The sequence below is a fragment of the Urocampus carinirostris genome, chromosome 8, assembly GCF_059441175.1.
Source record: "Urocampus carinirostris isolate Australia breed hairy pipefish chromosome 8, RoL_Ucar_1.0, whole genome shotgun sequence".
NCBI lineage: Eukaryota > Metazoa > Chordata > Actinopteri > Syngnathiformes > Syngnathidae > Urocampus > Urocampus carinirostris.
The window spans coordinates 32,451,664-32,473,788 of NC_142356.1; the positions used below are offsets into that span (position 1 = coordinate 32,451,664).

The following is a 22,125-nucleotide window of genomic DNA, read 5'->3' on the forward strand; positions in this document are numbered from 1 at the left end:
TTCTGCTGGGTTTGATCTCTTTGATCTCTTTGTAGTACTCTGGTAAAACTCTGACAACAAAGCATATCAAAGAGCTTTCTTTTCACTTTACAGAAAATACATTTTAGAATATCACAATACATTTATAAATCTTTGCATTTTAACAAGATACTTTTAACAAGAGATCGTATAGTGGATTTTTAACGTTTACAATGAATTCAACATGTTTTTCTTTACTCTTAATTTTAACCAACATCATCCTTTTTTTAATGTATATGAAAAATAGGAATAAAAACAATAGTGAGTATAAAAATGGGTACAATTTACCTGCAAATGGATGAGTCACAACATTAGCTTTTTCTGCTGGGTTTGATCTCTTTGATCTCTACAAGGGGAATTAATATTTAGTAAAACAGAAACAAAACGAAAATAAACCTAAACAGCTTGACAATATCAATCACATTACTATGCATGGTGAGAGATTTGTCAGCTGGGGTTATAAAGTTTAAAATTAACTTATTTTGTGGAGCACCAAAAGATATGTCTTACCTTTGTAGTACTCTGGTAAAACTGACAACAAACCCCGCCTCCTGGTCACATGTTAGAAGCCAAAACCAAACCCCACCCCATACCAGCAGATGGCACTGTTGGACTCAGCATTGCAGGACATTTACCAAAAACTATACACATATTTTAGCAGGAATTTCAATAAAATAAAAGTTATTATTACACCCGTTACATACACCCCCCTGAAATTCTGTTAAATATGGGAGTGCTACACTACACAGAAAAAAAATCACATGCCAAAAAGGCAAATACTGATGAAAAAGAGGACACGAAAACTGGTACAGTATTACAAGGAACAAACTGAAGTGCATGTCAGTTCTAAAACTCTCCCAAAAAGGAGTGTGAAAAGAAAGGTGGCGATCAAACTCCTAACTAAGCACAGACTCAAAGATGCCTGTTACATCTCTGAAATATCAAACATTGTTCCTGTAGTTGTAAGTGCTCACATAGGCACAATTCTTGTTTCTTACTTAAGCTTTGTTACTCAAACTGAAAGTGCATCTCTACTGAACTTAAACTAGGAACTAGCAGATATTGCAGACAGAGGACTGTCACCTACCAACTGGTCATTCATCTGACAAATTAGACGACTAGGAGGCCTGATGGACTGGCGGAGCCTAAGACCATAACGGTCAGGTTGAGCACAATTAACCTGAGCTTGAAGGTCTGGGACAGTCAAGTCTAAACAGTCAGTATCAGGGGAGTCTGCGTCCGGATGGTCAGTGTTCAATGGGGTCTCGTCTGGGAGACCCATACCCAAAGGGATCATATTTTCAGAGCACTGTGATGGGCTTTCCGTATTGTCACTTAAAGTATGGTCAACATCTTGTTCGGGGATGTGCTGACTTCCTCGACTGGATGTATCAACACTGCGAGAGTCGGACTGGGCATCAGATCTGCTGTCTAGTGAGTTATCCTCTACCTCTGGATGAACTTGCTCTTCACCTGCCTGTATCACCCAGTTTACTGTACGGACATCAGTGTCTTCAACCGCGTCAGGTAAATCAGGGCATACATCACTTCCATGCATAGCGGCGTCAGACTCTGAGTGTTCAGATTCGCTGGCCAGATCATCCTCTAAGGGCAAGAAGCTAACAGAGAGCAGCAAATTCCTGTGAACTACCTTTTCTTTGCCCGTCAGACAATCCTTGACTCTATAGACATTGATATCAGGCTTGACTGATATGACTTCATACGGGGTCGACTCCCACTTGTCTGCAACTTTGCGTTTCCCCGGGACACCTCTGTTGGCGATCAACACCCGGTCTCCCACGACGAGAGGTGATCCTTTGGCCCTACGGTTGTACAGCTTGGCATGACGAGTCCGTTCTCTGAGAGTATTCCTCTGTACAATCTGAGCAGCTTCATGTAGATCTTTCTTCAGATGGCGTACAAAGTCAGAGTAGCTGACAACAGCGTCATTGGTATTAGCATGTTGAAACATGACATCGACAGGGAGACGAGGGATCCTACCAAACACTAGGTAAAACGGTGCAAACCCTGTTGTCTCATGCTCTGTGCAGTTATAGCAGAATGTGAGCTGCTGCAGCATTTGTGGCCACTTTGCTTTGGGCTGAGGGGGAAGGGTTCTGATCATATCTCCCAATGTTCGGTTGAATCGTTCTGCGATACCATTTCCCATGGGGTGGTACGGAGTCGTATGTGATTTCTGCACCCCTGCCATCTCTAGAAGCTCTTTGATCAGTTTGCTCTCAAAATTAGCTCCCTGATCAGAGTGGATACGCCGTGGGAAACCATAGACAAGGAAGAAATCCTGCCACAGACGGCGAGCAACTTGTTTGGCGGTTTGATTCCTGCAAGGGAAGGCGTGCGCCATCTTGGAGAAATGATCAGTTACGACAAGGACATCTACAGACTTGTTCTCTTGCTCAGCAGTCCAAAAGTCTATACAGACCAACTCCATAGGCTCAGAGGTGACTATGTTCTTGAGTGGTGCACAGTTGTGTGGTTCCGGTGTTTTCCCTACTACACAACGCTGACAGGATTTGACATAATTCACAACATCACGTTCCATGCCATTCCAGAAGAATCGTTGCCTCACCAGAGACAAAGTACGGTTCTGGCCTTGGTGACCTGCTGAGTCATGTAAACCTTGAAGGACTTTCTGTTTCAATGAATCAGGCACCACAAACTGGAAGATTTTCTTGGCCATGTGAGGATCTTTCCCTTTTTTGTAGAGCATGCCATTCTGTATGGTGAGTCTGCTCCAATGCTTCAGTAGTTTCATCACACTAGACGACTCGACAGCTCTCTCACGCCTGGTAGGTCTCTTGTGTCTATGCACAAAGTACATGGTTCTGCTTATTGTGTTGTCCTGTTCTTGTAAACCAACAAGCTGACTCTGTGGGAGTGCCGTTGACTGATCTCCCTTCTGCAGAAGATTGAAGTTGGCATCTGTTCCCATCACTTGACCCACGCCACCAGTGGACTGAGCACTGAGGACAGCAGCAACTTCTTCCGATGTCACAGAACCATTGGAGCCTGATGGAATTGCTCTTTTTACTGACTCGTCTGATGTCCCAGCACTCTCGTCTACAACAGCGTGACAATTGTTGGATACTCTGAACACCTCTTGCACAGTACTGTTGTTCACCCCGTTGACTTGGTCCAAGAGCGAGGTATAGGGCTCGGTAACAAGGCGATGACCCACACATGACCGTACAAATGGCTCACGGCTCAGAGCGTCGGCTACGATGTTCTTTGGGCCAGGAATGTACTTCAGGTCAAAATTGTATGCACCTAGCTTCGCTACCCACCGCTGTTCACACGCATCAAGTCTTGGTTTGGTCAAAATGTATGTCAGTGGGTTATTGTCGGTCCACGTGGTAAAGTGTCTTCCTTTCAACCAATGGCTGAATTTATCACATACCGCCCATTTCAAGGCAAGAAATTCGAGCCTGTGTGCAGGGTAGTTGAGCTGGGAGCGAGAGAGCGTCTTACTTGCAAAGGCGACTGGTCTGGCTACTTTTCCACCAGGTGGCAGCTGTGACAGGACTGCTCCAATCCCATCAAAGGATGCGTCGACAGCCAGAATAAACGGCGCATCAAAATCTGGGTGGGCCAGAGTGACACCAGTCACGAGGTCGTGCTTCAGTGTTTCAAAGGCGTTCTGGCATGCATCGGACCAATCTGCAGGCGCCAGCTTCACTTGACCTTTCTTGCGGGCTCTCTTGCGCTTATGCTTGTCACCAGATTCAGATGTGAGCCTGAACAGAGGTTTTGCCTTCGCAGAACATGCTTCAATGAAGCTTTGGAAATACATCACCATGCCTAGAAAAGATCTGATTTTACTAGGGCATGGCGTCTTGCCATCCGACTCCATTAGATCAGCGACTTGTACGTCATTTATCGCTCTCACTTTCTCGGGGTCAGTCCGAATTCCATCCTCACTGATGACATGCCCAAGAAATTTCACAGTCCGTCTGAAGAAAAAACACTTTTTGGGTGCGAGCTTGAGGTTATGTTCCTTAAGGCGAGTAAACACCATCTGCAGGCGTTGGAGTGCAACTTCCTCTGTGGGGGCAAACACCATCAGATCGTCCAGGTAACATAATAGGCTCATGAAATTCTGATCACCGAATATTGACATCATCAAACTCATAAATGTTGCTGGGCTGTTGCAAAGTCCCTGAGGGAGCCGGTTGTACTCGTGAAGCCCGAATGGTGAGGAGAATGCCGTGTACTTTTTGTCGTCAGGGTGCAAGGGGACATTGTAGTAGCCTGACGTCAGATCCATTGTGGAGAAAAAGGCATTTCCCCCAAGTGCGGCCAAAGCATCAGCTTGATGCGGTAGTGGGTAGGCATCCTTTATGGTTCTTGCATTAAGCCTTCTGAAATCAGTACATACCCTTAGTTCTCCATTCCGCTTCCATATAAGAACAAGCGCAGATGCATAGTCGCTAGTTGACTTCTGAATAATTCCTTTCTCTTCCATCTCGTTCAGAGTCGTCCTCAGTTTTTCATACTGACTTGGTGGTATACGTCTGTAGGGTAGACGGAATGGCTTATCATCAACAAGGTGGATACGATGTACAAACTCTTTGGCCTCTCCACAGTCCATCTTATGGCGAGAGAAGATTGACTCGAATTGTTCGATGATATGGAGGAGCTTGTCTTTACACTGCAGCGAAACCTCACATGACTTCAGGTCAATGTCTTGCAGTCCCAGAGCTTCCAATGTACGCATCATGTCCTCTTCTGACCTGGGTCGGACCTCTTTGCTCTGTACACTCTGCACGTTGCACTTGACCTCCTCTGCATTGGGCAGGTCTTCCGCTGCGATACAAGGAGACACATCTGCAATTTTCCTGTTTCTCCTCAGCACCACAACTCTGTCCGTGGGATTAAAGACTTTAACAGGCACCCATCCATCTCCCCAGAGTGGAGTAACAACTCTTCCGACAAGGACTTGTCTGGGCCCAGCCTTTGATTGGGTTGGCTCAACGACCACTGTGCTGCCCGCAGACGTCCCGGCCAACTCAGGTAACTTGCCCCAAATAACGTACTCGGTCCGTGGATTCAGCGTCACGCAACTCTTGATTTTTACTGTCCCTACTTTGTCTGGAATGCAGTCACCTCTCCATCTCTCTGTGTTAGAAAGCATTGACAGGAATTGACTGTGGTTATCGGACAGACCGTTGTCAGGAGTGGAAACTAATCTCCAGTAGCCATCAGTACTTTTCAATTGAGTCAAAATATATTTGATGGCATTGCTGCCAAGGATCATCTGTTCGGTCTGGCCTGGCACAACCATTACTGGTATTATCATTTGGCACCCGTAAACTGTGACGTGAATGTCGTACATATCTCTGGGAGAAACTTGGTGTCCACCGCAGCCTACAATGACATAATCATCGGCCGTGTAACTCATCATATCAGGGAATTGCTGCAGGAGGGACTTAGCCGTGTCCTCACTTACTGTACAAGCCATCGACCCGCTGTCCAACAGCGCTCTGAAAGTGGGGCCTTCTTGCACAAGTACAGGTGTGTAAAACAGTTCGTCAGTCTCCGCTATTCTCTGAAACCCCTGAAAGATCAGCTTCTTCGATGGAGGTATCTTGTTGCTATACAACTCATAAATTGATTTATTATCTTGCATGTCAGGCTTCACATTAGTGGTGGGAGGTATACTCAGTTGATCTGCACTGTTCTCCCCTAAGCGCAGATCAGTTAGTTTCCCTGAGGCAGCGGGACAACTTTCGTCACTGGACAATCACGTCGAGAATGCCCTGGGGCATGGCAGTGAAAGCAAAGGTTTTTGTCTCGGCAATGAGAGAGAGCACTGTGTTCGACTTCTTTGCAAATGATACATGGCTTGGCAGTGAAACCATTGATTCTGGCTCCAGGTCGCCTGGTTGGAGCTCCCCCTCTCTCTTGGAACTGGTTCGAGGTAACACGTTTCAAAACTTTCTCCAACATACTAATAACGTCCGTTAGAGAGACATACTGTGGGCTCGAAGTCTGAGGTGGCTCGTGCACGAGGGTTGGACCATGGTTCACCTCAGCTTTGTGTACGGCAATTTCCGCTCTATTCGCAGGTTGTTGTAGGGAATCTGCTTTGTAGCTCTTCTCAGCGTGGTATTCATTCAGCACCTCTAGTAACTCACATGCAGACCACTTTTCGATGGTTTTTGATCTGTAAGTGAGTGCCAGTTCCTTGCATGGGCAGTTCCTAATAAACATGTGAGTAACCTCTATTTCAGGGTTGTCAAATGTTTTGCCCTGCTCTCTCAAGCACTCAGAGGCAAGGTCAGCTGCTCTGTTTAGTCTCAGCCAGTAGTCATAGGGGTCTTCCTGGTCTTTGGGCAAAGTTGAATAAAAGTCAGCTAGAGGGACAGCAGAGTACTTGGTACAGCTAAAGTGTTTCCTGAGAAGACTATAAATCATGTCAGGGCGGGTATAGACGTCTATATTACTGTTTCTAATGCCAAACCTAACTACATCTTTAGCTTTTCCTCTTAAATGTATAAGGATTTCCTCTGCTTGCTCCTCAAGTCTCACATTACTCCTTTTAATAAATGTCCTCATTAGATCTTCCCACTCATGTATTGTTATTGAGTCTGAGCCATCCCCAATAAATGACGGCGGTTCCTTAACCTTTCTCTGTGTAACCACCTGACTCAATTTGTTTGCTACATCTTGTGTGGCAGCAGCGTTAGGAGCTACTATATTACGTGACTGTATATTTGTGAATATGCTATCAGCCAATTTATGTCCTATCTCCTGAATAATATTTGTCATCTGATCAGCTACACCCTCAGAAACGTCACTTGTGCTCTGAGTAAACATGTTTCAAAGATGTAAATAAGTCAAAATCGCCTGCGTAACACGTCACTGTATAGCAGTTTTAAATACTGTGAGCTGATGGCTTCATGAAATGATGTGGCAGGTAGGACAGTCCTCGGTTCGGAGAGCTTGATAGAAGTCACGGGTCACGGCACCAATGTAACCGCGTTGTACGTGTCCCACCAAAGATCCACATTCACGCTGGACTGGATGATGAGGTTTTTATTATTACAGTTTCTGCAAATGGATGAGTCACAACATTAGCTTTTTCTGCTGGGTTTGATCTCTTTGATCTCTTTGTAGTACTCTTTTCACTTTACAGAAAATACATTTTAGAATATCACAATACATTTATAAATCTTTGCATTTTAACAAGATACTTTTAACAAGAGATCGTATAGTGGATTTTTAACGTTTACAATGAATTCAACATGTTTTTCTTTACTCTTAATTTTAACCAACATCATCCTTTTTTTAATGTATATGAAAAATAGGAATAAAAACAATAGTGAGTATAAAAATGGGTACAATTTACCTGCAAATGGATGAGTCACAACATTAGCTTTTTCTGCTGGGTTTGATCTCTTTGATCTCTACAAGGGGAATTAATATTTAGTAAAACAGAAACAAAACGAAAATAAACCTAAACAGCTTGACAATATCAATCACATTACTATGCATGGTGAGAGATTTGTCAGCTGGGGTTATAAAGTTTAAAATTAACTTATTTTGTGGAGCACCAAAAGATATGTCTTACCTTTGTAGTACTCTGGTAAAACTGACAACAAACCCCGCCTCCTGGTCACATGTTAGAAGCCAAAACCAAACCCCACCCCATACCAGCAGATGGCACTGTTGGACTCAGCATTGCAGGACATTTACCAAAAACTATACACATATTTTAGCAGGAATTTCAATAAAATAAAAGTTATTATTACACCCGTTACATATATATATATATATATATATATATATATATATATATATATATATATATATATATATATACTGGACTGTCTCAGAAAATTAGAATATTGTGATAAAGTTCTTTATTTTCTGTAATGCAATTAAAAAAACAAAAATGTCATACATTCTGGATTCATTACACATCAACTGAACTATTTCAAGCCTTTTATTATTTGAATATTGCTGATTTTGGCTTACAGCTGAAAAAAACTCAAAAATCCTATCTCAAAATATTAGAATACTTCCTCAGACCAAGTAAAAAAATAATTTTATAACAGCAACACTAAATCAAACATTTGAAAATGTCCATTGATGCACTCAGTACTTGGTTGGGAATCCTTTTGCACGGATTACTGCATCAATCCGGCGTGGCATGGAGGCAATCAGCCTGTGGCATTGCTGAGGTGTTATTGATGCCCAGGATGCTTCGATAGCGGCCTTCAGCTCATTTGCATTTGTAGGTCTGGTGTCTTTCATCTTCTTCTTAACTATACCCCACAAATTCTCGATGGGGTTCAGGTCAGGGGAATTAGCAGGCCAATCAAGGACAGTGATGCCATGGTCAGTGCACCAGTTACTGGTGGTTTTGGCACTGTGGGCAGGTGCCAGATCATGCTGGAAAATGAAATCCTCATCTCCATAGAGCTTTTCAGCAGATGGAAGCATGTAGTGCTCTAAAATCTCTTGGTACACAGTTGCATTTACTCTGGACTTGATGAAACACAGTGGACCAACACCAGCAGCTGACATGGCTCCCCAAACCATTGCTGACTGTGGGAACTTCACACTGGATTTCAAGCAACTTGGATTTTGCTCCTCTCCAGCCTTTCTCCAGACTCTGGCGCCTTGACTTCCAAATGAAATGCAAAACTTGCTTTCGTCTGAAAAGAGGACTTTGGACCACACTGCAACTGTCCAGTGCTTCTTCTCCATAGCCCAAGTCAGACGCTTCGTCTGTTGTCTTGAGTTCAGAAGTGGCTTGACCATGGGAATACGGCTATTGTAGCCCATTTCCCGGACACGTCTGTGAACTGTGGCTTTTGATACCTGGACTCCAGCTTCAGCCCACTGTCTTTGAAGCTCCCCCAAATTCTGGAAGCGGCTCTTCTTCACAATTTTGTTAAGGCTGCGGTCATCTCTCTTGGTTGTGCAGCGTTTCCGGCCACATTTTTCCCTTTCAACAGACTTTTTGTGGATATGCTTTGAAACTGCACTCTGTGAACAGCCTGCTCTTTGAGAAATTTCTTTTTGTGTCTTACCTTCCTGATGGAGGGTATCAATGATGGTCCTCTGGACAGCAGTCAGATCAGCAGTGATTTAGTTTACTGAACCAAGCTGAGTGTTTTTAAGGCTCAGGAAACCCTCGCAAGGTGTTTCGAGTTAATTAGATGATTCAGGTGATTAGTTGAATAGCCTACTTGTATACTTTTTCATGATATTCTAATATTTTGAGATAGGATTTTTGAGTTTTCTTAAGCTGTAAGCCAAATTCAGCAATATTCAAAAATTAAAAGGCTTAAAATAGTTCAGTTGATGTGTAATGAATCCAGAATGTATGACATTTTTGTTTTTTTAATTGCATTATAGAAAATAAAGAACTTTATCACAATATTCTAATTTTCTGAGACAGTCCAGTATATATGTATATATATATATATATATATATATATATATATATATATATATATATATATATATATATATATATATATATATATATATATATATATAGATATATACAGATATATATATATAGATATATAGATATATACATCCTGTGTGAAGTTTGCATGGGTTCCTCCGGACACTCCGGTTTCCTCCCACATTCCAAAAAAACACGCATATTCGGTTAATTGGCTGGTCCAAATTGTCCCTAGGTGTGAACGAGCGAGCAAATTGTCTGTCCCTGTGTGCCCTGCGACTGGCTGGCAACCAGTCCGGGGTGTCCCCTGCCAACTGCCCGAAGATAGCTGGGATGGGCTCCAGCACCCCCGCGACACTACTGAGGATAAGCGGTGCAGATAATGGATGTACGTATCAGTAGCCTAGATGGTAGTGGTTTGGTCATCTAATGACTCCCAACTGACCCAGTTGTTTGGCTACGGCTGCATCGGCTCGCTACAGTTTAACTGTACGGGTCAGGTGTATCGACATTTCGTTCTGTGCATGGTTACAAAGAATGACAATAAAAGTAAATTCTCTTCATATTCATCTGATTTAAATGCTCACTTACTTGTTTGTCTTGAATAAAAAAATAGGACATAGCATACCTGTCAACTCATACGTTTCCCCTGTATTTATACGTTTTTGCATTCTATTAAATTGTGTACACAGTATCACCATTTTTGAATTTACAAAAAAATAATAACAGGTATGACCTTGTAAAATGCAACCTTTTATACAGGCAGATATTTTGCTTATGTTGAGTATTATTTCTGTTAGAAAAACAAGATAAAAATGAGGTGGACATTGAAAAACAAAGGTTAAAAATAAGTAAAATACTAAGAAAAAAAAGTCAATACTATCAATCCAGGCAAAATTATTTTAGGGAAAAAAACAAAAAATGAAACTGCTGAAGGGATTTGTTATCAAAAAATATGGACGGTGTGCCTAAGATATGTTTTGGTTTAAAAAAAGGTTGAGAAACACTGGTTTATTCCCATGAAAACTAATGTAATTTCATTCACTGGAACCTAGGAAGTGCTGTTGTACAGAAAATGCATTTTGAACCCTCCCTCGACCGGACATCTTTGGGCACAAAAGGAGTTTTGTCATCACGCGTTAAGAACTTTACTTAAACTATCGATAATGGCTGATAAAACGAGGTAATAGCGATTTTAAAGCACGCTTAACACTTATGCATTTTGTGAAATTGTAAAATATCGAGTCAACTTGGTTGGCTTTGATACTTTCTACAGAAACGAAAAGACTTTAGTTATCGTGCAAAGTACAGTAGTACAGTATTACATAACAAACGCCATGTGTTTATATTTGTGTGTTTAATTCTCTCATTGATCTTTTAAAGCTTTGTAGATACCAACGTTCATTTGGACGTAAAGGTAAGAACAGTTCACCATAAAATTATTTTTGACCTCTCACCAGCTATACAAATCATTTATAATTTGGTACCGTTTTCTTCTAATTTTGCAGTTAATACTTGATTATTACACTTGGAGTGACGTAATCACCCAAAACAAATACAGTACTGCTGTGGTTTACATACTTGACCAATAAAGCTGATTCTGATTTGATTCTGCAAAGTGGTGCCCTTACTTTTAAATTCTTGTTCTCATATGTGCAACGACCCATGCAACATGTAATAAAACCTCTCTTACCCTTCCATTTAGGATTATTATGGGAAGACATTGCAAAAGACGTCTGATTTAAAGAGTGATGCCTGTGTGGCTCCAGCAGGGCCCCTCCCGAAATTCTTCCTCCAGGTTCTGGAAAAACTCCATCCTGATGTCACTGGCAGGTTGTTCCTACTATATGTTTACACATCTTACTGGTAAAAGTAATTTGTTATCTTTTTAAGTATTTTTCGCTTTGCTTTTTAGATACTTTGGGTGTGGTCTGACTGTGCCCGAGTGTTTGGAGGGCTGCAGGATTCTGGACTTGGGCTGTGGGAGCGGCAGAGACTGCTACATTCTGAGTCATCTGGTGGGAGAAGATGGCCATGTCACCGGTATCGACATGACTGAAGATCAGGTAAGTTATTTGAGACAACTCAAGCCAAATAAAGTCAGTCACACCCCCTGAAAAAGTCCAGAATATCGGACTAACTGGTTTAATGATGACATCAGGATTACTCAGAGCTCAGCTAACAAGCAAGTGAACTGTAATTGCTTGTTATCTTAAATTGTAATCCTCTGTGTTATTTACCTGGAAGTGGCCAGGAAACATGTGGACTTTCACATGAAGAAGTTTGGCTATGAGAAGCCCAATGTGACTTTTGTCCAAGGCTACATCGAGGATTTAACAAAGGCGGGTCTGGAAGAGAACTCTTTCGACGTCATCATGTAAGATTGAATTCTTTCCTTCAGCTCTCCTATTCATAATGTCACGTAAAGCTGTAATGATCAATTGTAAAAATGTGTTGAAATTATTGCCAATTCATTTAAATCAGTCACAAAGAAAACAATTGAAATAAAGCAGAATACTAAAATGCATAGGTTGAAGCTTACGCGGATTTTCTCTTGTACTTTTTATACAATCACACTTAAAAATGTTTAATCTTCACACAGGAATCATAACAAATAAACTAAACAATATCTAGACTTTTACTTTATTTACACACTCTTCAATAACTTGGCTTTAAAAAAACATTCAATCTTTAAAGTTGCCTGCCCCCCTTTTCAATCTTCATTAATATGGTGCCATCGCAGAAATACATAATTTTTTTCTGAGTTTTCCTTGCACGAAAATGCTTTGCTCAAGAGTTCCATTAGTTACTATACACGTGTTTTCTGTATGATTACACATTTTTAAAAAAAATACAATATACCGTAAATTCCGTACTATAAGCCGCTACTTTTTTCCCAAACGTTCAACCCTGCGGCTTATTCTGATTCAGATTCAGATCTACTTTATTGTCATTCTAGTACACGTGTATACAGAACGAAATGTCGATACATCTGACCAGCACAGTTTCCTTGAATGTACAGGTATAAATAAAATGTTGTATTGAGTTGGAGTATTGAAGTACTAATAATATACTCAAAAAATCCACCATCACCAACGGGTTCCGAAAAGCCGGTCTGCTGCATGACGGAGAGGAGGGCACAGAATAGGGAGTGGATGGGAGCGTGGGGCGACGTCTATATGAAAAAGTTTCTTTCCGACACTGAGGAAGACGACTTTGATGGCTTCAGTTCTAAGGAGGAAGATGAGTATGGTATGTTTTTTTAACAGACCCGTTTACTGTGTTGCGAGCGTGTTGCTAGCGTGTTGCTACCATTAATTGCCCTGTCAGGCACCGTTTGGGATGAAAGTTATATTATTATTATTGTTAAAGCTTTGAAAACTCTTGGTGTACCGTCTTTCTTTGTAAATATGTGTAACCATGTATAATATGTATTTGCAATTGTATATTTTTGTAATGTATTTATTTTAGAGACTTATTCTGATATGTTTTGCACGGGCGAATCAAAAAGAAGCGGCGAAAAAAACGGGGGCTGACGGGAAGTGGAGTAAAGGTGAGACGTGTTTGTGGACGCGGCGGAGAATAGTGGATATATATTTTTACCACCCTTACATTTGGAAATATACAATTTTTTCCTTGGATTACTTTCAACGGGACCCGGACTCTGCAGTCCTGCATCAAACCTTAAGTACCGATATCATTTTCTGTTCATTTTGCCGGCAGTGATTTTTGGACTGTGTACTTTAATGAAGGAGATTCAGTTTCAATCGCGGGACTTAAAGTCGGGTTTGGATTAATTTTGTGTTTGTGTTACATTTTTTAATGTGGGCGCATGCGGCTTATATACTGGTGCGGCTTGTGTAAGTACAAAATCGGTTTTCTTCTTAAAATGTGGTGGTTGCGGCTTATAATCAGGTGCGTTCTATAGTCCGGAATTTACGGTACATTAAATCAAATGTATTGTTTTATTAATTTCTAAACCCAACATTTTGTGGGTCTTCATTGAATAAATAGACCATTGGATTCCCAGATAATATGTTACATAAGGAATAATATAAAAGCGGGCATGTCGGGTCAACAGATCCTTCACTATAATATGGCAACTGTTTTGCTATTTTGGATCGAATATAATTTGCATTTGCTTTCCGGGTCAATTTATGGTCTAAAATAACACCTTATGATATCATTTCCCAAACTTTATTCAATTGTTGGATCACCTTTTCTCAATGTAACTCCTCAATCTATTTTGCAATTTCAAAACAACATAAATTCCTTTTTAGTTGCATTTAGGGACAGCGTGTATTATTTGACTTCCTATATGTCGCTGTATTGTGTATTGTAACCGAAGGTCAATGATAAAAAGCACATGTCAAGTCAAGTCATGTTTATTTGTATAGCCCTTAATCACAAAGAGTCTCAAAGGGCTGCACAGACCACAGATGATTGCAAACTACAGACGATTATTACAACATCCCCTGATCTAAAACCTACACGAGGGCAAGGAAAAACTCAAAAACCTCAACATGAGGAAAATTAAGAAACTTTAAGAAGGGACCGCACATGAGGTAATCCCCCTTCCAGGATGATCAGGCTGCAATAGATGTTGCAATAACAACTTATACACAGATATTGTCGACATGAAATATAGGTCATTCATAAGCTATAGAATAGAAGTGTGTTTCAAGCCTAGATTTAAACAGTTCCACTCAGGTTGCAGATCGAATCTCAGGGGGTAGAGCATTCCACAGCACCGGGGCCCAAATCTTAAGCTTACAGGGAGCTAATGCAGGTTTGCTAAAATTGGGGTAATGTGATCAACATTTCTTGTCTTGTTTAAAAGCCTCGCTGCAGCATGTCGTACCAGCTGAAGGTTCTTGATTTTGGACTTCGGGAGACCGGAGAGTAGTGCATTACAGTAATCGAGACTGGAGGTAACAAACGCATGAATTATAATCTCCGCATCGGACTGAGACAGCATAGGGCGAATTTTAGCAATGTTGCGAAGATGGAAAAAAGCTGTAATATTCTTAACGTGTTTTTGAAAGGACAGATAGGGGTAAAATATGACACCTTCATTTTTGACTGAGTCACTCTGGGTGATACATTTGTCAATGTTAAGAGCAGTTTTTGAGAACAAGTCACGGCATTTAGATGGACCAATAACTAACATTTCGGTCGTTTCAGAGTTAAGGCGCAAGAAGTTGAGTGACATACATTCTTTTATCTAAGTGAGGCAGGCCTCAAAATTTCTACAATTTCTAATCATCTAAATGTGCCGCAGAGCACATGACAAGGGTATGATTTGCAAAGAGAATTCAATTAACTAATTTAGACACCAAAATAAATAATTCAGATATAAAATAAGGCTCAACCCTTGTGAGGGACCTCTTGTTTAAAATGATTATTTTTCCTTATTCAGCTCAAACTGCGTGGTTAACCTTTCTCCGGACAAGAAGAAAGTCCTGACTGAAGCCTACAATGTGCTCAAGGTAAAGTTGTCTTTCAATCTCACTGTATAGAAAAATCCGATTTAAAATCAGAAGCATGTCCATAATGTTCTTGCTGCAATGATGGTTAGGACGGTGGGGAGTTTTTCTTCAGTGACATGTACTGCAATGGAAGACAAACCGAGGAAATAAAAAAGAATAAAGTCCTTTGGGGTGTGTACTGTTATGTTTCTTTCAATCATTTTCCCATAGACACATAACTTGTTGTGATAATAGAATTTTCCATACAGGTGAAGGATTTGGTGGTGCACTTTGGTATAAAGATCTCTTACAGCTTGCTGAGGAAGTGGGATTCAGCCCCCCAAGGCTCATCAAAGCTAAAGCTATCACTGTGGAAAATAAGGAGATCCAAACCATTCTGGGTGGGATGCTTAACGCAGTTTATTTTGTCACCGTAATTTGTCAATGTCTTTAATTTAAACTAAATTCAACACAGTTGTTTTTTTTTGTTCACCTGTTTCGCATCACAGGTGACTTCAAGTTTGTTTCAGTTACATACCGTCTATTTAAGGTCCCAAAAGACAGCCAGAAGTCAAGTCCAGTCATTTATAACGGAAAGGTTACTGGCTCGGAGGGCTCCTTCCACTTTGACTGGCAATACACCTTCAAAGTGTGCAGCTTACAGTCATCATATCTGATGTTGTTTATTTGTCATCTCAAGTTTCACAAATATTTTCATCTGACAGACAAATCAAGTGGTAGAGGTCGATGGTGCGCTCGCCGCCATCTTGACCCATTCTAGGTTTGCGCAGGCCTTCAGTTTCCAACCAACAGGAGACTCCTCTGGATTTAAACCTAAGGTCAGCAATACTCTAATACAATATAGACTTTACTTTGAGCAGCAGAGTTTCTTATTGGTTGTTTAACGATAGGTTTTTGACCATATGATCAAAACAATTTAAGGATTCTTGGAATCCAGTGCAATTGTGCCTCTACATACAAGCTTAACTTGTTCCAAGATAGTGCTCGAATTACTTTTGTAATGAGCGAATATTCCCGATTTATAACAATTAAAAGCGAACCGGTCTTTTCTTGACCACGCAAAAGAATCTACGGGAACCGTAAATAGCCATAAAGCCCATCTTCCTGATCATTTAAAACAAGTAGTAATGAAACACAAAAAAATACAGTGATACGATGATATTATTGAAAATATAAAATTAATGTTGTTTTTTTATGAGGGACTCACAGTTACGAAAGTGTGTCCTGGTGCGGAGGGAGTAACTGTAAATGACTTGATGATATGCAAGCACTTATTGTACACTAAACATTAAAGTTAGTACGACTTTAAATGAACGCGAACACACACTTATTTTACAGCAATTTTCTTATTTGCCCATTTCAGTTTTCATTCATCACATTATTTTTAGCTGGACTCACGGGGCTATCACTTTCTACAGGTCTTTTTAGAAAAAAAAATATCCAAATAGATTTGTCTCTGCCTCTCCTTCAAAAAGTTACAGAAATGCATAAGGCAAGTGTCATTAAAGAAGTCTCGCATGACCACTTGCGACCTTTTCTGGATGTTTCTTCCACGAACGAAAGCAGCGACTTCTTCCCACTAGACGCCAGTCTCTCTAGCTGTTCCTCCTCTTTGCGGTTTTTCGCAGCAATATAACCTACCTCGGAAATTATTGCAACGAAGCGCTGCATAAATTTTTCAGTGGCTTTGTGATTGGCACTCGCAGCTTCCAATTGTGTTCTTTGGCTTGGTCACTCACAGACACCACGCTCGTGTTTTTCTATTATTTCTTGCTTAGTTTTAATTGTCATTCTCCATTCCCTTTCCGTAACTCCTGGAGAAGATCACAAAAAGGAGATGCTTTAAATGTGATTGAATATGTGATGTGGGATATGTGATCAAAACAAACTTGCTGCGGAATACCAAAGGCATGGAATCAGGTCTCTGATGGCAAAAGGCGCATGCTCAAACTTGGCCGAGCTGATGGCAGTGGGCGGTCATGCATGTTGAGTGGTCTCTAGTGGTAGCCCCTGGGACTGCTCATGAACTAGATTTTCCTTCGTGAAGTGAGCCAGATTTTTGTTAAAAAACGTGTGTAACGAAATTCTTATATGTAGAGGTGTTCGTATAAATAAGTACCACTGTAAACGTGCATTTTAAAAAAAATACTCGGATCAGGAAATGTGATTATATTTGACATAACAAGAGCCTCACCCAGAGGGTGCTGACATTATTTTTTGCACCTTGCTGCCACAGGTACACACAAAAAACCCTTTGAAAGGCTGAGCGAAAAAAGTGTTTTGTAGCGTTTGTTTTTGGTTACTCCACACAACACAACAACATGTAGTGGTCACATTTTATACAGTGCCCTTTAAACAATCTTAACATTCATAGCTTCTGACAATAAAACCCCAAATCATAGTTATTGCCTTACCAAAATTGAGTACTTAGTCTCTATTGTAAATATGTTTTGTTAACCAGTATTTTGACACTTGTGTTTTAGCTTTTAAAAATCATCAGCTTTAAGTGATTTGATTGAGTGTCAATGATAAAAAAAAAATCGAACCAAACACATTTATTTTATTTGTTGCCCAGCCCTAATAATACAGTAAACCCTTGTTTACTGTATTATTAGTAGTTAACAACTATACATTGAAACAAAAGTACAAACCATTCTACAGGCCCAGGCATTTGTTTCACAAATAAAGTTCTTCATAGTTAAAACAAAAAACTTCTGTGCTGTCAAATAATATTTAATTGATGTGAACTGACTGTTTTAAATGGCAGAGATTAGTACCGCCCATCACGACCCAAGTAATTTGATTAAACGGGAGAAAATGAAAAATGATTATGACCAAAAAAAACATAAAGTACCGTCAAACAAATAGTGACTCAGGTGTATTTCACTGCTCTCCTGAATAAGCTTCTTCATAGTGACTTTGCTTTGCAGTGCTTTCTTCTTATATATTCTGCAGTGCAAGTGTGATTTTTTTGGGGGAAGAGAAGAACGAAGTGATAGGGAAGTGTTGTCGCATGCGCCATCATGCATCATTCCCCCCAAAAAATATGGTGTACGATTATTTTGTTGTTTGTACGGGCATGGAGCCGTGGAGGTTGACAGGTTTGCATTTCAGGGGGAAATCTAAAAGAACGGTGAGCAACAGACATTTGCACATTGTAGAGAAATCACTTTTGAGCAAGTTGAAAATATTTACATAGGCAAATTGACACCACTTTTTCCTACCAATCGATGGACATTTAAACAAGTCGCTTTTATTTCAATTAATCAGCGTTTTAAAACAGTAATCTTCCAAATATCACATGTATTGAAAGCTGTTATGTTCTCTAGAATAAAGCTGATGTCTCTGAAATTAACGTTCATGGCAAATCATCAATAAATAAAACGAGAGAATGTTCAGAAAATAAGGCAACATTTCCATCCATCCATTATCTGCACCGCTTATCCTCTGTAAGGTCGCGGGGGTGCCAGAGCCCATCCCAGCCATCTTCGGGCATTGGGCAGGAAACACCCTGAACTGGTTGCCAGACAGTCACAGGGCACACAGGGACAGATAATTCGCTCGCTCATTCACACCCAAGGACAATTTTGACCACTCATGCTTTTGGAATGTGGGAGGAAACCGGAGTGTCCGAAAGAAACCCACGCAAGCGCGGGGAGAACATGCAAACTCCACACAGGAGGTTCGATCTCATGACCTCAGAACTGTGCCGCACTCAATCTAACCACTGCGCCGCCGTGCTAAGGCAACATTTCGCCAAAGTAAATATTTTCAACATGCTCAAAAGTGATTTTATACAAGGTGTAAATGCTCTTTGCTTCACTGTTCTAACACATTCCCCAAAAAATGGGATTCAAAACGTTTGAGCAAGTGACATATGCTAGGAGTTGGGCGGCTCCTCTTGCAATTGACTTTGAGTCTGACGTTAGAGGTAGCGGTGCATTGTCTACCTCTCGAGTTGGGGGCGTTGAAGATTTATTTGATTTAGTGATTTTGTCTGAAACTGATAATATCGGTAAGCATGTTTTTTATGCAAGAGTTATTAAAAAAAACTCTTCATATGTCATGTCGTTACTGACATTATCAGGCTTGTCAGTCATGTAACGTAGTATCCCGTACACTTATTCAGCCTGTTGTCCTCTAGATTATTTTTTATTTTAAATTGCCTTTCGACATGACACATACGTTTTTGGTGTTAATAAATAAATTAAATTTCCCCCCAAAATTTGACTTATACTCTGCGAGTTTTGTTTTTTTCCTTCCTAATTATGCATTTTTTAGCTAGTGCGATTTATAATCCGCAGCAATTTCTAGTTCGAAAAATATGGTAAGCCTAGCTCTCGTATGTCATGCAATAGCCACATCTATTATATTCTTGTGTCATTACACTTCTCGTCGGAATCGTTTTAAATTGTGGAAACGCCCAGAGGGGCCCTCTGTCTCCAACGCACAGTTGAGGAAACATGCGACATATTCTCAAACAAACACACACATGCACCACGCACAGGGTCAAGCAGCTGTCTCAGAGTCATAACCAAACTGTGGAGTCATACTGAGAACCTTCAACAGGAAGGAATGCTCTCTTCTTTAGCTCACGGAATGCCATCTTGTCAGCTCTAGTGCTTACTTGTTCACTGCAAGTGTTTCGCAAACAACACGTCATTGAATCACATACACAGTGAATATCTTCAATTACTGTTTTCATTTGATTTTAAGAACCAACTTAAGTTTAAGAACATTTTTTCGGTTGCAAATTCATAGAGTGCAATATTTTTTTTCAATACGGGTAAAACTAAATCCCCGTTAATCATTGACTATGTATTCATGCAAACATGCTTGCTGAAATGTGACATTATTGGAGAAAGTGTAATGAGCTGTTTCTGGTTAACCTTGTCAGGCAGGCTGTGGAGATCCTTTTGAGCTGGCTTCACAGCTGCAGAATCCGAGTGCCACCTCAGCCACGGGGGGATGCTGCAGTACAGAATCTGCAACCTGCTCCAAGTGATGGTGCCAAGTGCTGCAAAGATTGCAGCAACATCATGTGCTTTTGTTTGATGCTTTTGTTTTCCTCCATGTCATTGAGGCCTCACTCATCCATCCATCCGTTATCTGCACCGCCTATCCTCAGTAGGATCGCGGAGGTGCTGGAGCCCATCCCTGCTATCTTTGGGCAGTGGACACCCAAAACTGGTTGAGGCCTCACCCAGTTCTAGTCAAATTTCAATTAAGTACACTTTAGATAAATAAATAAATACAGATGATGAAAACAATACCTCAACAGACTTTTAAGAAGTGTAAAATGAAATGATCTGCATTTATATAGCGCTTTTCAAGTCAATGACTTCCCAAAGCACTTTACAATGTGCTCCACATTTCCCAATAGCGGCCTTGCAGCCATGTAAGGCGCTAACCTGCTAATTGGGGGTATTAGGGGTTCAGTGTCTTACCCAAGGACACTTCGACATGTAACACGGACGAGCCGGGATTCGAACTAGGATCCCTTGATCCCAAGACGAACGCTCTACCTCCTGAGCTACTGCCGCCCCAGTAGAAGTGTAGGTATTCTTAATTTAATCTTTGGAAAGAGTACCAAGAGAAGACTCACAACTTGATGTTTTTTTAAATTTACATTTTATTTATTTCCCCCTTTGTTAATCAAAATACAATGTCATAATGAATTCCATATCAACAACTACTTAAAACAGGATTATTGTTTTATATAGTAACTCACTGAATATTGTGCCTTAGTTTCAATCAATGTGTTAACGAATCTGCTCTATGAAGTGTTTCTGTTAATAAATAAGTGTTGTTCTTTGTAAACATCAATTTATGCATTTTCATTACTGTTGGTGGAGTCTATACTTTGTGTTGGCTTGAGAGTAAAGCTGTAACTGTCACGGCCGGAACTAACAGGGGACCCAAATGCGTAAAGTTTCACACGACACTTCTATCAATGGATCGGGGGGATCAGGAAGATAGGAAAAAACAGCGATCCAGTGCTCGTTGGGCTAGTGGAACAGGAACCCCCCGCGGCCGATGACAGGTGGTGAGGCGGACAGCCGGGGCTGGAGAGCAGAGCGTAATCGTCGGGAAGTCGGGTAGCCAGGACAAGAGAACGGAGCGTGGCCAAGGATCAGAAGCAGGTCAGGGAACCGGACACGATCGGGAAGCCAGGATCAAAAGTGCTTGCCTTTCATGAGCTAAAGTACGCTGGACAGGTAGAACAGGAAGCCTCCGCGGCTGATGACAAGTGGCGATGTGGACAGTTCGCTGACCGGATGACAAAGAGTGACCGGAGAGGAAGCACTTAAATAGAGAGAGGAATAATTAGGACACAAGTGGCAGCTGGGGCTGAAGGAGTGAGCGCAGGTGAGGGTAATCAGAGGGCAACTGACAGGATCATGACAGTAACTCAATCACTAAGCTTCTGAGTTAAAGCTTTGACTCTGAATCTTAGAAAATGAGTTAAAGCTTTGACTGCATGGCCAAAGCTTTAAACTTCTAACTATCAGAGAACACTTTAAAGTATGCTTTCTAATTAACATTGCCGATAATTGAAGATGAAAACATGAGTTAAGTTGACTCCGATTTAGTCGATACACTATGTTAAACAGTGTATTATTTGAACGCTAGATGTAGATGTACTGTGTAGTGCAACTAAAGACGACTGCAAAAAAGCAGAGGGAAGAATACAACCTACAGAAACTTATATTGAACAAAATGCACCAGTTTGCGTTTTTTACCAGTATTTTTGAGGTGTTTCTATACCCATAGCAGCAAGATGGTGTACAAATGTATTAGCTCCCTTAAGTTGAGGCTCCTTTTACAAAGAATAAATACATTTTTTTGACTGAGTGTTTTGAAAATGCATATTAATATGATAATTCATGTGTCTTTTATGATTCAAATCGATATTGTAAAATAATACACACTGTCATTTTAATGAGTCATCCTGCAATAATAGTGAGTCATTTTAGGGTGCACTGTAAGAGTAAACCAGCATATTGCAGGAAAAGACTGGATGACAACCGGCTTTTTCCTCTGAAAAATGATACGCAGGATTGCGCTCAGTTGAGGAGATATTTTGAAATTTACATATACAGTATTTATTAGAAAGCCCCCCCCCCCCCCTTCAAACTGCGTCACAGAATGGTTGGAAATTTAATTTTCAGAATG

The 22,125-nt window shown here is 40.8% G+C and overlaps 1 protein-coding gene across 2 annotated transcripts; it reads left to right on the forward strand.

The window, feature by feature from the left end:
- Nucleotides 1-10,554: 10,554 nt before the first annotated feature.
- On the forward strand, nucleotides 10,555-20,775 carry LOC148361665 (arsenite methyltransferase-like). 2 transcript variants are annotated; one of them, XM_088342410.1, is made up of 11 exons: nucleotides 10,555-10,643; nucleotides 10,844-10,877; nucleotides 11,166-11,293; nucleotides 11,376-11,526; nucleotides 11,701-11,837; nucleotides 14,880-14,949; nucleotides 15,039-15,120; nucleotides 15,198-15,329; nucleotides 15,438-15,577; nucleotides 15,654-15,767; nucleotides 19,851-20,775. In XM_088342410.1, the coding sequence occupies exons 1-11, from the start codon at nucleotides 10,627-10,629 to the stop codon at nucleotides 20,142-20,144; spliced, it is 1,299 nt and encodes a 432-aa protein (XP_088198536.1). In that variant the 5' UTR covers nucleotides 10,555-10,626; the 3' UTR covers nucleotides 20,145-20,775. The 2 variants fall into 2 exon arrangements, with proteins under 2 accessions (XP_088198536.1, XP_088198537.1); XM_088342411.1 differs by having other exon boundaries at nucleotides 19,847-20,095.
- Nucleotides 20,776-22,125: the final 1,350 nt, after the last annotated feature.